The 14,211-nt window shown below is 45.0% G+C and overlaps 1 protein-coding gene across 1 annotated transcript in view; it reads right to left on the reverse strand.

Annotated features, from left to right (window-relative positions):
- Window positions 1–14,211, reverse strand: part of GSAP (gamma-secretase activating protein) — a 764,805-nt gene that overhangs the window by 112,333 nt on the left and 638,261 nt on the right. The window contains exon 27 of the mRNA XM_086967359.1: window positions 13,819–13,938. Coding sequence (XP_086823485.1) covers window positions 13,819–13,938 — 120 coding nt within the window. The remainder of the gene's footprint in view (window positions 1–13,818; window positions 13,939–14,211) is intronic.

Here is a 14,211-nt window from a genome sequence, read left to right on the forward strand (position 1 = left end):
TAACACTGCACATGTTGCTCATCTTTAGAAAGCCATTCCTGCTATATAATCTGACGTTTTTGTTCAAGGCTAGGAACATAGAATAAGATATCCTAGTACATGCGTTGTCTGCCTGGAGACATCTTCTAACATCTAGACACATCAGTGTAGCTGAGCTGTTTATTATATTAACAGTGCACTGTCCCTTAGTGGATCAGGGAAGCACTCCTGCAACAATGGTCCTGGGACGACTGCTGTGTTCAATGTGCAGCTCTCTCAATGCTGATCCTGCAGAGAGGGATTGCCAATAAAACTCCAGGCCAAGTTACTCAGGTATGAGATCCGAGGCTATCCCAAGAGATCGGGCAGAGGGTACACCCACTAGGCTCTCAGAATAGAGGTAACATTAGGTAGGAATATAGATTTTTAGAAATCAGACTGCCATGGTTGGAATGTTTATTCTTTTCACTGTGTTCATAATGCTGGTTACTTTGCATAGTTTATTCTGCCAAATAATCAAATTCATTCTTTCTACGCAAGACTACAATTGTTTCAATAAATGTAATTAAACATTTTATTTGTATTCTTCCTTTGTGTTTTACCATGGGCATGCATGAGTAAACAACAAAAGAGGTAAGATCTTTTTCCACGATTCCTTTGGGGATCAGAGTGTCATGTTACATGTTGTCATAGTCACCTGTTACCCCAGAAGGATGAGGGGTTCAGGTGAGGCACTGTAAGCTAGCTAGGGTGTGGGCCAACAGTCCGACTGTGTAAATGGAGGCAGTTCCTGCATTCTGAAGTCCTGTTGTCCTAATACGCAGTCCTACATTTTCTAGTGAGAACCATATAACAACAACACAACAAGGGAGTGATCAGAAAGCAGTATTTGCAGCCCTATGGGACCTCTGATTTCGATGCCTGCGACAAATAAGTAGTTTAGTTGCGAAAAGCAGTGTTGAGGGGCTCAGTAGTGTATGAACTGCTTCTTGCTTGGTGCCACGTTCATCAGACATCCTCCAATCCCAGTCAGGTCACCAACCTGGAAATGGTCACTGTTGTATTGACGGGGAAGGGCTGTCCCCATCAAGCGTTAAACACATAACCACTATGAAGTTTTCCTGCCCCCACAACTACCCCCAGTTGGGCACCTCATAGTCTTTCTGTAACTTCCTGAAGTATGCAGTTGTGAGGTTATCATGAACTTAAACACTGCAGAAAGACCAAGTTGGGCCTTCCCAGTCCTGCCTAGTATCACGCATCAGACGTGACACTAACGCATTTCAGTGTGGTGCTCCGCATCACCGCACTGAAATGCATTGTCATGCCTAATGCATAGTGTCTCAGCTATCACTGTGACTGAAGCGCTACAGTGTGAGTGTGTGTATGTGGCAGCTCAGCTGGCTGGCGGCACACTGCAGTCTCGGTCTACGCTGAATTGCTGCTCCCATGGGTTTCCTGCTGCTAACTACAATGTATCTCCATCAAGGATTCCCTTGGCGCCATGCGGCTGAGTCACTGTCAGCCAGATAGCCTGCTTGCAGCGTTAACACACGTGTGACCGGCGTGGTGCTGTGGGGGGACGTTGCATCCCTGTGCGCAGGGAGTTTGTGGTCAAAGGCTAGCAGCTCACTGGTTTGCAGGCGGGGCCGGCCGCGCATGGTACTAGGCCTGCAGCGCTGCGGCTTGCACCACCATCCTTTTTGTGGCCTTTAATAGCCGCTCGCCCGCAACTTTGAAATAATTCAGAACATTCCAATTATAATGTGAATTCCGTGCCGGCGTAGAGAGAGCAGTGCCCTGGGACGGGACGTCAGTGACGAAGTCATGACTCCCGGCATCACGGTTGCAGCAGCCACCAGGACTCTGAGGACACACAGCCCGACAGCCACCTGCTCTGGACCAAGTAAGGCGGATGTCCGGGGGCATGGGGGGAGGAGGAGGTACGGTGGCTCGCTCGTTCGTTGAGGCCTGAGCTACCAGCTGCCTCGAGTCGCCCACATGCCAGTAACACAGCGCTGACTGTTTGAAGATCAGTGAAAGCAAGTTGTTTAGCACCTGGAATCAGGAATGATCTCACAGACCCATTAATGTCGGGCCTTTTTCCATGTAGTTTTCCACGGTTCTGGGAACAAATCCACCTGCTCAGAGATGGCCCAAAAAAATCATGAGGAGTCATTGAAGGATGACATTTGAGGTCCTGTGGGGGGGCAGTGTAGACTAAAGGAGTCTGCTCTCCCACGTGTCTTTTCGGCAGAGAGGAGGGATGAGAAGGGTGCTCACACTCCTGAGACATAGTAATGCTCTGTCTGTCGTACTTTTGGCAGTTGAAACCGGGGCAGGGGGATGTAAGAGGGTCTGGGCCGGGTTGGGGGAGCACTATGTGCTTCTACCATGTTGTACTGCACCGGACACTTCTCTTAGCGCAGTTCTGTGTCTGCTTTAAGGGGGGAGCAGAGTGAGGATTGGGATCAGAAGTCAGGTGGGGGCTCTGTCTCACTCTCCCCTGGGGCTCATTCTGTGGCCCGGCGCACTGTGCTTGAGAGGTTCCATCTTTGCACTGTGCTCTTGCTGCTTATGAGGGGTGGAAGCAGGCGTTAGGGGATCACACGTGACTCAGGGGGGCATTGTGGTACTGCAAAGCCTGGGGTGGAGGGTGCTGATTGTAATTTGTTGTTATTTCTGCCACTGATGCTCTGTTATTGACACCTCCGAGGCCCTACCACTGTCCTTTCTGATGCCATGTTAAGCCCCCCTGATGTCCTCTAAACGCTCCCTCTGATGCAGTATTATTGCCCTGTTCCAAGTAGTATGATTTCCCTTATGTACTGCCCTGGTATTAACCCATTTCATGTTCTATTTTGTCCTGCCTTATGCCGTTTTTTTACTGCTCTATCTCCGTGTTAATGCCCCCTGTGATGCCTGATTGCTGCCAACTCTGATGCTAGTATTGCTCTCTCTATTGTACAATTAATGCCTCCTCTGATGTCTCATTATTGTCCCCTCTGATGCGTTGTTATTGCCCGCTCTACTCCCTATTAATGCTCCCTCTGATGCCTTCTTATTGCCCCCTCCGATGTTGTTATTGCCCTGACCGAGGTCCTGTTATTTCCTCCTCTGGCGCCCTGTTATTGCCCCTTCCCGGCTCCGGTTCTCTGCCCAGTCCCTGGTATGTTTATTTTGAGGCCTCGGGCAGGAATTTCAATGATGGGGAGGCAAGAGAGCAGTAAGGAGTTTATATGGTTGTTAATGATGGTGGGGCACATAACAATATTGCAATGAAAGAAATAAAATAGATTTTGAATGTTATTAAAAAAATGACAGGAACCACAGTACTATGGAACCTGATGCACAACAGCTTTAGAAATCCAAAACTGTCCTATGGTGGATTTGGTGATCTAATCTAGGTGTTACAATACACAGATGATGATTTGCTAGTTTGTCCCATACAAGCTTTCTTTCCAACTTCTCTTGATAAAATTGTATTAAAAGTGTCACACGCGATAGACGTAAATACCACTAATAAGTAGAGTATAAACATAAAAATGTCACTGGTATGCATGCTGAAAACTTGGCAGTTGTGTGCGTTAGTGCAACTCTTGATGCGTAATACTTAGTAGGACTTGTGTGATTTCCGATATTGATATATTTACCTCCTCTTCACTAGACACTGAGAAAGTGTCACTCATAGTTCTTGAAATGCCACTCATAATTACACTGAAATTATGAAAATGTCACACATGGCAATCTGAAACCTTGGCAGCTATGCCATCCAGTTCATGTTATAACCACATATCAGCAGCGGTCATCCACTTTTAACTAAGTCACTAACAATGGAATTGTCTTACAAAAGGGAATGGCCATTCCCCATGTCTTGCTCTCGCGTGGTTTTAACTGTGATTCTATATATCACTTTCTCTATACCATAGAGCGGTGCACTATCTTCCTAAGCTGTTGCCAGGCGAGGAGAGGCACGTTCCTCTTGCGTTAGAGGTGAGCGAGAGGAGGTGTTTGAATTTGCTATAAGTAGCCGTTCAATGCAGAATTGTTTAACAATAAGTTGACAATATAAGATGACTTGCACTAACTATGGTAATGTCGTTTTTATCTTTGTCTGTGTCTTTTATCTATGTTGTTTGTGTCTTGATGACGTGCCTCCTGGGACATCCCCTGTACAAGTAGGAGGACTACCAGGTTTGAACAGGTGATATCTGTATCAAAAAATATTTTTATATTTCACTATGGAGCAGTAGCAAAAGACATAGGTCCTGAAGAAGCGGGAGATACCTTGGGATCTTTAAACTACCGCAGAAACATGTCGACCATTACATCGGGCCAGTGACTATTTGGTTTACTTACTGGCAATTTTGCACTGAATTGTTTTTAGTTTTGGAAGTGGACGGCACCAGAATAAAATATTTTTGCGTTCACTATTCAATTTTATCATAGAGCACTTTTTCTTCTGTTTTCACAATCCTTTCTTGCACTGCTTTCAGTTACTAATACCATTCCCCTTTAAGTCCTTAACTTTACAACAGTAGCCATTCCCACAATAGGTGGCAACAACAAAGATTCTCCACTTTGGGAAGTGGTTCAGATGATGAAAGGGCGGCAAAGGGAGTGTAACTGATGGATATCTTCCCATACAGTGTGATATCCTGTTGTGTGCTCTACTAACACACTTAGAGTACACTTTGAGTCATCTCGACACATCCAGACACACAGTTGACCCACAGTTATTCTTTTTGTTATGTACATTCCCCTGGAGCCCCAGGAGAATAGAACATGGTATACCTGTTGCAACAATGTTTCTGCAAAACACGTTACACCGCTTACTCAGAAGAGATGTCTCTTGCAGTAGGACAGTCGGAGCCTGTTTCTTAGCAAACAGCATGCCAACTCTTTTTTAATTTTATTCTGAAGCCCGTTAGCATTCCTTGTCATAACATGGTAATGTTTTTGTGTGCTACTAGCTGTCATTGTGAGTGTTGCATAGACATAGAGTCATCTGCAGCTATAGTCATTGCTTGCAACTTGCAGTTTTATCAGAACCCTGACTAACACTCCACCTCATATTTGCTACTTAGAGGCATCTGTTGCCATAATACACAGAAATTAACCCCAGTATGTGTAGGTGAAGCCATGCTTAAGACAGCCTTCCTTCATAGAGCAGTGTGGAAAGGGCACCAATTAAAAGGCTTATGCTGCTTCACATGCAGAGACCTTACTGAGCTGTATTCACCGATTCCCACAGGCTTTTGTTTTTGATTTCCGGACTACTTTACAAAAATCTTTGTGAAGCATTTGAAGTTATTCAGTTGTCTCCAAGTTATTTTTGCTAGTTTGATGACTGGCTAGTTCTCTTCTCTAGTTTCTTTATTCTGTGATGAGCCATGTATCTAACTACTATCAAGGCAGCATGGGAAATCTAACATTACCAGAGTGGCAGTGATGCCTGCCCAGCCCTGGAAATGAAGCTCATAATTAGGTTTGGGGTTTGGCAAATCACTTTGCTCAGCTGTATCCACTCGTCAAGAAATCTAGGATAGCTGCTATTGACCCACGCACAGGCAAGAATTACATGAGCTACTATCATGGCAAACCTACTTAACTTATCTCATCTGTGGTCACCCTCAATGCAATAGTATTAAGGAGAGCTGTAATGTAAACTCCCACAATCTAGCTAAGCCAATGGTTAACATTCTGCCAATAAATGGAGGTTGAATCAGCCGCACACGAGGACCCCGACCTTCATTTTGCACAAAAAACATCTTATATCTCTAATATAGATAAAAAATTGGAATTTGAAAAGTAACTCCTTTGCCGGAGGCTTTGTCAAGTGCTAGGCTTGCAACATATTGCTCAGTATATCATTTTGGAAGTCAGGGGTATTATTTATTTTGGTTAATGCCATTAATAAATCATACGTGGTTTGCAGGGCAAGGAGGGGCTACTTGGCCTCAAAGGTGGCAGTTGGTATAATTTGCCTCTGATGTTCCAGGGCCCAGCCTACTATGGCTCTACAAACTGGGCAGCTGGGGCACTTGACTGTCAGTAGGAGGAAAGGTGAGCAGGCACAGGCTTCTCAGAGAGGTACTGTGGGGATGCTTGAGCTCAGAACTCAACAATCACACGGCAGAGCAATAATGGATTGTTCAACCGAGCGCTTTATTTGTAAAAAGAAAAGTATTTTAATATACATCAAAGCAAAATTTTACACATGCACTAATGGTCTTTGTACAAGATATCCTATTCCTCATACCAGAGTCTCCCACACTTCTGGCCAAGGCCGTTCCCCTCCTTGCGGTAATAGTGGTAACAGTAAGAAGTTAAGTGCAAATTACCCTTCTTGAGAATTGTCAATGAGCTTGGTCTTTCTCACCAAGGTTAAGTCTTGAAGGCATCCAGCTGTCAGTCAGCAGCCAGCTAGCAGCAGTGTACAGCTCCTCTCCTGCTTCGGGAAGGGCTTGCACACCATGTGGCCGATGAAGCCTCCTTCAGCTCAAACTGTGTTGCGTCTCAAGAGCAGCAGTGAAGCAGGCGATGGGAAGCCCTTGAAGTCTGGAAAACTGATAACGTCGAGTTTCAATGGACCCAGGTCGGCAGATTTCATCAAGGTCCCACTCTTGCAAGATCTGGGTGCTATCTTCAAATAGGCCCTGCTTCAGGGCACTACATGCCTCAGCGAAAGTGGCTTGGGCAAGGCCTTTGTCTCTTCTGGTACACCTGGCCCTTACTGAAATTACCAGTCTTGGCTCCATAAATTCACTGCAATTCACTGCTCAGGGATAGCCTCTCGTCTATTTCTGATACTCAATTCGCTTGGTTAGTACACTATTATTTAAATTCAATTTTTGTTGCCTTCCCAAGTAATGGTTTTAGGTGGGGAATCTCGCCTGAAGACACAGTAGCTTCTATGCCCCTGAGGTGCATTATTGAAACATGATTAAAAGACTATTCAGCCCAAGAATTTGCAATTGGCAATTACAAATGGCTTTGTAACACTTCCTCAAAACAGCCTCAACATGAGAGTGGAGGCATCACTATTATCACCTAACAAAATCTCTATGTAAGACGGAGAAAGCATGGTTTTCTCCTTAATGATCAACTCCACCTTCTCTGACTAAGGTACACTAATTTATTCCCGTCCTGACAATTTTGGTAATGTTATAACTTTCCTTACTTACACACTGTCACCTTGTATACTCAGCTATTCAAACTTCTTGATCTTAGGAATCTCAACATCCATTTAAATAACCCCCATTTCCCCAATTCAATGACTGTTAAATGCCTTTCCAGCTCTAGACAGGTCTTAGCGGGTTGAGTTTCCTAAGGCACCTACCTGATTCCATTATCTCAAACGTTCAGCACTTATGGTTGTCTAAACCCACTTCCTTAATTTGGTCGGACCATCTTGCTATTCCTTTCCACATTTCTTCTAATTTGAACAGCAGGCCCCCCATGCTCATTTCTAAGCTGGCACGATGCTGGTCAAAAGCAAATTTAAACAATTTGAATGAGGATCTGTTAGTAACCTGTTTGAATGTAATGTGTAGGGTTTCTACTGACTTAGACATTTACAAGTAGTGACTTGGTTCTGCACTAAATCCAGTTATTCAACGTAAACCTTTTCAAACCCACCCTTCTACGGTTTTGCCCCTTGATACTGCTAGTCCCTCAGGGTCATAAAACATCACTGCAAGGCACTGGAACCCTCCAAGTAGCAGTAATGAATATCTACAAACCAATACAAGCCTAAGGTGTGTTCTGTGCAAGGAGCATACCGCCTACTATACTGACAAAATTGGATCAGTGAATCACCCATGCTTCCCGTGAGGCACTGAACATTAAAATGAAGACCCTCCTTGACCCTTTGTAAGGATCTAGCCACTTACTTACAGGATAAAATAACTAAAATCTACATCAAGATCTCTAGCCAACGTCCTTCAAACTCTTACCATTTTGGATCTGCTGTCAACATTGCCCACCAACTCTATTTTCTATACCTTTGCCCCTATTTCTAAAGAGGATGAGCTACCTGTTTTCTCGTGTAGCAAAACTGGTTCCCAAGCGGATGCCTGCCCTCGGCAGATATTTGCCTTAGGAACGGAATCCAATGGACCTTTTCTTACCAGTCTTTTAAATCAGCAATAGTACAGTAGGCTTAGAAACAAGGCCAAGATGCCCAAACTACTTAAAAAAATCTTCTGCAGATCCACATAACTTCTGTTCTATACCTCTCCTTCCTGTTCCTTCTAAACTACTAGAAATATCACAAGTAAGCAATTCCCCAGTTATCTTGCCTCAAACAACCTTTTGGATTAGACCCAATCAGGGTTTCGACTGCACTATTGGAAAACTGACTTGCTGGCAGTCGCAGAGGGTCTCTGGGCCATTCTTGATAACAGAGGCTCAGCAACACACTGATATCAGTAAATCATTCTGTGGCATTCAATATGGTCTCGCATCCCATACTCCTGGAACACCTGTTCAATATGGACATATGAGGTACTGCCCTGAAATGGCTCAAATCTTCTATCTCGACTAGGACTATCAGTCTTTCACCTTACAAACCTTCATCAAATTCTATGCTTGATGGTGTGCATCAATGGTCTGCACTGGGATGTATGCTATTTAACATCTATGGGGTGCTCTTGGTCCCTCTGCTGGTCCCTCTGGTTAAGGCTTTTGTTTCAACAATCATTTACACAGATAACCTAACACTATCTGTGTCAGACAATTCTACCTCCAAGGAACATAGGTTTAGAGCCTGTGTGTCTTCTATAGCCACTTGCATGAACAACAACTGTCTGAAAGTAAATAGAGAAAAGGCAGAATTCATGATCTTTGACAAACAATCTTAATCATAGTGATTGTCAAAGTTCAGACTGAGGCATGATAAAGGGCGAAGGTGGAAACGTGTTTCAAACCTTGAAATAACCTATTTCCAACAGGGGATTTGAACAGGAGTGGCTGATATGGCAACCATAGAAAAGCTGAGATGTTAGAAGCAAAGCCCTTAAGGTGCCCAAGCAGAGCCCTGCTGGGTAACAAAGGATAAAGAGAAGGGAGCAGAAAGTGGGTCAACTTGTTTCTCTGCACACCATGCTACAAACTTGCCCCAATGGAAGGTGTATACAGTCTTGGTAGCGGGACACCTGGCTGCTAAGATAACATTGCAGACTTTGGGCAGAAGGTCAAAAACTGTCAACTATCGCCACTCAGTCGCCACAAATGAAGGCAGAGCATTGACAGGTTCGGGTGGAAGACACCCCTAAAGGGGCAGAATCAACGGAGGACCAACGGCCATGCTCAACAGCTCAGCATACCAAACTCTCCAAGCTCAGTACGGAGCAACAATGATGGCTTGGACCTGGTCATTCCTGATCTTCTTGAGAATTCTGGGCAGGAGTGGGATGAGGAGAAAGCAGTACAGAAGGCCTGAGCTCCGCTCAAGCCAAAAAGCGCTGCAAGGCCACTGATGAAGAAACCGCTCTGCCCCGCAAGTCGGTTGTGTTCAGCTCACAATGGATAGTGAACTTGGCAGCATCTCTTCCATCTGGCATAGCTTGGGAGAGTATGGGCCAGGCCTCCTCTGGGACCATGACTTTCTAATGGGGAGACCCAGTAAACCGCAGGATTCTGGGTAACTGTTCATATAAACAACACAAATCCCGCTGATGGTAATCACTTGCATACAAGACCAAAACAAATTAATGGTCAAATGAAGAACTGATAAACAACACAAGAAAACAGAAAACAAAACCAGGGAAAAATACTTGCAAGAATGCAAGTATTTTTATAATGCAGGTATAGATCTATGTACAATAGATTTAAGGTTGCTCCAAAAACTGGGAACAATGTGACAAGTGCTCATTGAGAGTGAACATGTGAGGGTTGAAGTGACTGTACATGTAAATTTCAATAAAACATAAGACGGAGTTCTATAGCAGCCTGCAAGAGGTCTGCCCGAAACAAAATAAAAAATCCTCATCCAGAATTTCGGGGAGGTGCGAAGCCGGCCCAGGAGCAGGCTCTGCCATGGAGCCAGGCTTCAAATGAAGACAGTATCTCTTCTCGCCGGATGACTTCAACTGGCGGGGTTATGTGAAAGACCTCTTCAAAGTCTTGCTAGTCTTCATGTTGGACTTGCCAGAAGATAAGTGAGTGTGGTGAGGATCTAGGGCTCTGCGATCGATCCTGGGACTTTCTTTTTGACTGGGTTCGAGACCATCGCAGCGGGTTAAGTGGCAAGGAGCTTGAGTGAGCTCTCGCTCAAGGCCTTAGGATGTACGGAGCAGAAGTCGACTCAGGTCTTTGAGTCGTGGTCACGCTCGAGGCACCTGAGGCAAACAAGATGCAGGTCCGTCACCAACATCTATTGATGACAGGCACCGCAGGGCTTGAAGCTGGCTTTTCTAGCTGGTATACCTGTAACACCAGAAGAAAGATTCTCCAAATAGTCTCACAAAAATTGAAAAAGAGTCAGTCAAAAATGACTAGGGGTCGCTCTCTCTGGATCTGCGCAGACTCGTGCGTAAAGAAAAGAACTGATGTCAATACCCTGGGGTGGCGCTTATAAAGGCACTTCGAATGTCACGTCCGGCATGGATGCCACACACAGCCGAATGATGCCACCTACCAGCGCGCAGGGGTCCTGCGCAAGAAAAATGTCCAGATACAGTCTGATGCCCGGAGATAATTCTAAGGTAAGGAATTTGCGGTTAAAGTCTCTGATCAGATCCCATGATATGGACAGTAGTTCATTGTCAGTGCAATGTAGGCTTGTTTGGTGTGGCCCTACAGGTTACAGGACTTGTGCAGGGTCTCTATCATGTCAGTGAGCTGGCCTAAGCCTCTGCACACACACCAGATTAGTTTCAGACTACGGCCAAAATTCAAACACCCAGATACCAGATACACGGAAGTAAGCACTCAGAGCAGGACACCACAAACATCAGTCATGAACAAATGTTCCAAAAAATCCCACCGGAACAGTCTTTACACCAGCATATTAAATGTTCTTCCAAGGGTAGATATATTACTATAACAAAAGAGAATTGCAGGATATCTGCCAGGTGTCAGCACGCATGCACTGGCGCCCATCTTCCAAGTATTTAGTTATAGTTTAACCAAAAGCTTACTGTGCATCCACACACACAAGCAAATGTGACCATCCTTGAGGATCTCGTTAGCCATGTCAAGAATGTCAGAATCTGACCCAAAGATTTATTCCATTTGAGCGACTCTCTCAGTTCTGAGCAGAGGCTTAGCAAGGGGCTGTCCTCCAAAGAAGCTAGTCACTCAAACAAATTCTACTGGCTTCTGAGGCTGAGGTGGTGCTGATAACAGCTTCAAGAGTGGCATTTAAGACCGACGTTGAGTGCAATCGACAATACTGTGAGCTGAAAATGCTTACAGTGGACAGTTTTTTTTCTACACAGGAGATGCACTTGGTAAACAATGACCAACATAAGCGTCATTCCAAAACCTCTCTGACTCTTTTTCTACTAGCCCTCCAAGAAGGTGGCAAATTAGGGAAATATTTAGCACCCTATTTGCGGTGGTCGACTGCCTGCTTAATGGAATCATAACAAACCTTGTAAGGGTGACCCTCCATGTCACTAAACTAACACGAGCTCAAACCCCCCCTCCCCCCCCCCCCCCCCCCAGTAGCTAGATCACAGGGCAGACAGGCTTTAGATAAGACAATGCGTAAAGTTTTCATGTAGTACCACAACAGAAATACAGTAAAAATGCAAAACAAAAAAAAACACAACCGAATTAGCAAAACAGAGTAAAATTTAACAAATAAAGTGGTAAAAATCCAATAAGGGGGACTAACGATATGATGTTTAAAGTAAAATAGCATGAAAAAGCACAAAGCAGGCCCGGACTGGCCGTTGCGGGCACCGGGCAATCCCCCGGTGGGCCGCATGGTTGGGGGCCGGTTTTGGGCCCCTGGGGGCCGTTTTATGTTACAGGGCCGTTTTTGCAGCAATGCTGCAAAAACGGCCCTGTAACAAAAACGGCCGAGAACCGGCCCTGGCACAGAACGCGGTTGCACCCCGACCCCCCCAACCTCCCCCCCCCCCTCCTCCGGGAGGGGGGGGGGGGGGGGAGGGGGGAGGGGGGACTGCCGAGCACTTTGCCAGGGCCGGTTCTGGTTCCCAGTCCGGCCCTGGCACAAAGCGCCAGTGATGGTCAATGGTTGTGGTAGACTGGGACCACTATGCGCAATTTGAGACTGACCCTCTGGAGGAGCACGTCGGATACACCAATCAGGTTATTCCTGGTCAAAGTTTTCGCCTTCTGACGTGCCAGTCCACCACAGGAGTACACTTCTAAAGCACCCCAGGCAAGGCACTTAGAGACTCACAGGGTGTCAGGCAGAGGCCAACAGCAGAGTTTTTGCAAAAAATCCTTCTGGTGGGTAGTCATCTGGGTTACGGCTCGCTGGTTCTACTGCAGGTACAGAAGGTATTTAAATCCAATGAGGTGTTTACAATTAAAATTATTAATCTGGAGGGCGCTGTAATATAGGAGGCCGTTTACTGAGGCATTAAAGATGACCACACTTCATCAGTGGACTGTGAGGGCCATCAAATTATTAGCCTCCTTTCTCCGGCCTCTCAGAATAGTTTGGGTAGGAATGCAGCCATGATCCATCGTTATCAGCACAGTTAAAGAGGAGCTCTTGAACTGGTGCAATCACATGTTGTTGTTGGGTGGGGAGAATTGCAGTGATTAAAATGGCAAATCCTTCCAAACAGTGGTCAAAGAAGGACAAAGACAGAGCTTGGCGCTGTGCTGAGACTGAGGTTTTGATGTATGCAACACCTGTATCTGGCACTGCTTCCAGTAGTTAGTTAGGGGCTACTATTAAGCATTTAGGGCCTACTAGTAGGCTGATAACCTTTGAATAGCTCCTACAGACACTTCCCGACTCTTTACATACTGTTACCATGATATGTAAAGAACTGAATTCCCTAAAAAAAACAGGAAGAAATTGCCAACTTCAGCTGAAATAGAAGCTGAGCAACTAACTGGATGACAAGCAATGGGAAGGAACATTGTGTAGGCTCAACAACATTGCTAAACATTCACAGGGAAGAGACACACTCTCTAAAGTCCTCTACAGATGGCACTGAGCAAGTAATCTTCTCAATTTTAACCCACCTGGGCCAACACGTGCTGGCAGGGTTTAGCTAGATTGGCGCCATTATTCATAATTTCTGCAGCTATACACAGTTGGTTAAGTTTTGCTCTGACATTCTGAAGGCTATACAATTTGCTAAAGTGAAGGGCATTAGTCAAGTGCATAGAGGTGGTCGTGCTGATGTCCCTCATGAATGCCAAATACGCTGTTATATGAAACTCCCCATCATTTTTGGTACTTGTGGCTAAACAGAAGTGTTGCGGTGCGATATAGAGCAGGTGAGTTATATGACCATAGAGGGTATGATCCCTGTTGAGAAGCGAGTCACTGGTGTACAGTGTTTAGACACTGTACGGTTGAGAAGCCCAATACTGCCCTACCTGAGTCCGCAAAATAGCAAGCAAAGTTGTACCAAGAGGTTGCACATGCACAGCCTCTTGATCAAGAATTTGGAGATGAGAGAAATGACAAGCATGCTGAGAGTATGGACTATGGGGATGGGCTACCTCTGGCTGATGGGAGGGTAGGAGAGTCTGGTTGGGTTGGAGGTGGGTGGGAGAGTTGTATGAAGACGACAGACTGGGGATTTGTGTTAGGCGGGATGCAATCCAAAACAAGGTAGTAACACGCCTTCAATGTGGTACATTGTCAGTTAATTAAAATGCTTTAAACATGCTTACCTTTCAAAAGTCTTGTCACACATGTTTCAGTGAGGAGCAAAACCCCATTATCAATATAGTGCAGAAAGGTATATAAAGGAAGACATCGAACACCGAGCACAGTGTGCAGAGTATAAAAACCTGTTAAGACAGTAAAATATCAGATTTAAGAATCTATGTGCACTGATTGAGATGTTTGGACTATATGAACACATTTCCGTGAGTGAATATTTTATTCAATAGAGAATATTTCAATCACTAAAAGTACTGCCAGAACCTTAACAGATGTGTATTTTGTATGCCAGTGTAAATACTTACAGTGAAGGGTACACACACATGAATGCACTATGCCATCGTAATATTGGTTTTATCGATCAAAATCATATATCACTAATTTTATTATACAGAATTATT

Source organism: Lissotriton vulgaris, chromosome 1_1, assembly GCF_964263255.1.
Source record: "Lissotriton vulgaris chromosome 1_1, aLisVul1.2, whole genome shotgun sequence".
NCBI lineage: Eukaryota > Metazoa > Chordata > Amphibia > Caudata > Salamandridae > Lissotriton > Lissotriton vulgaris.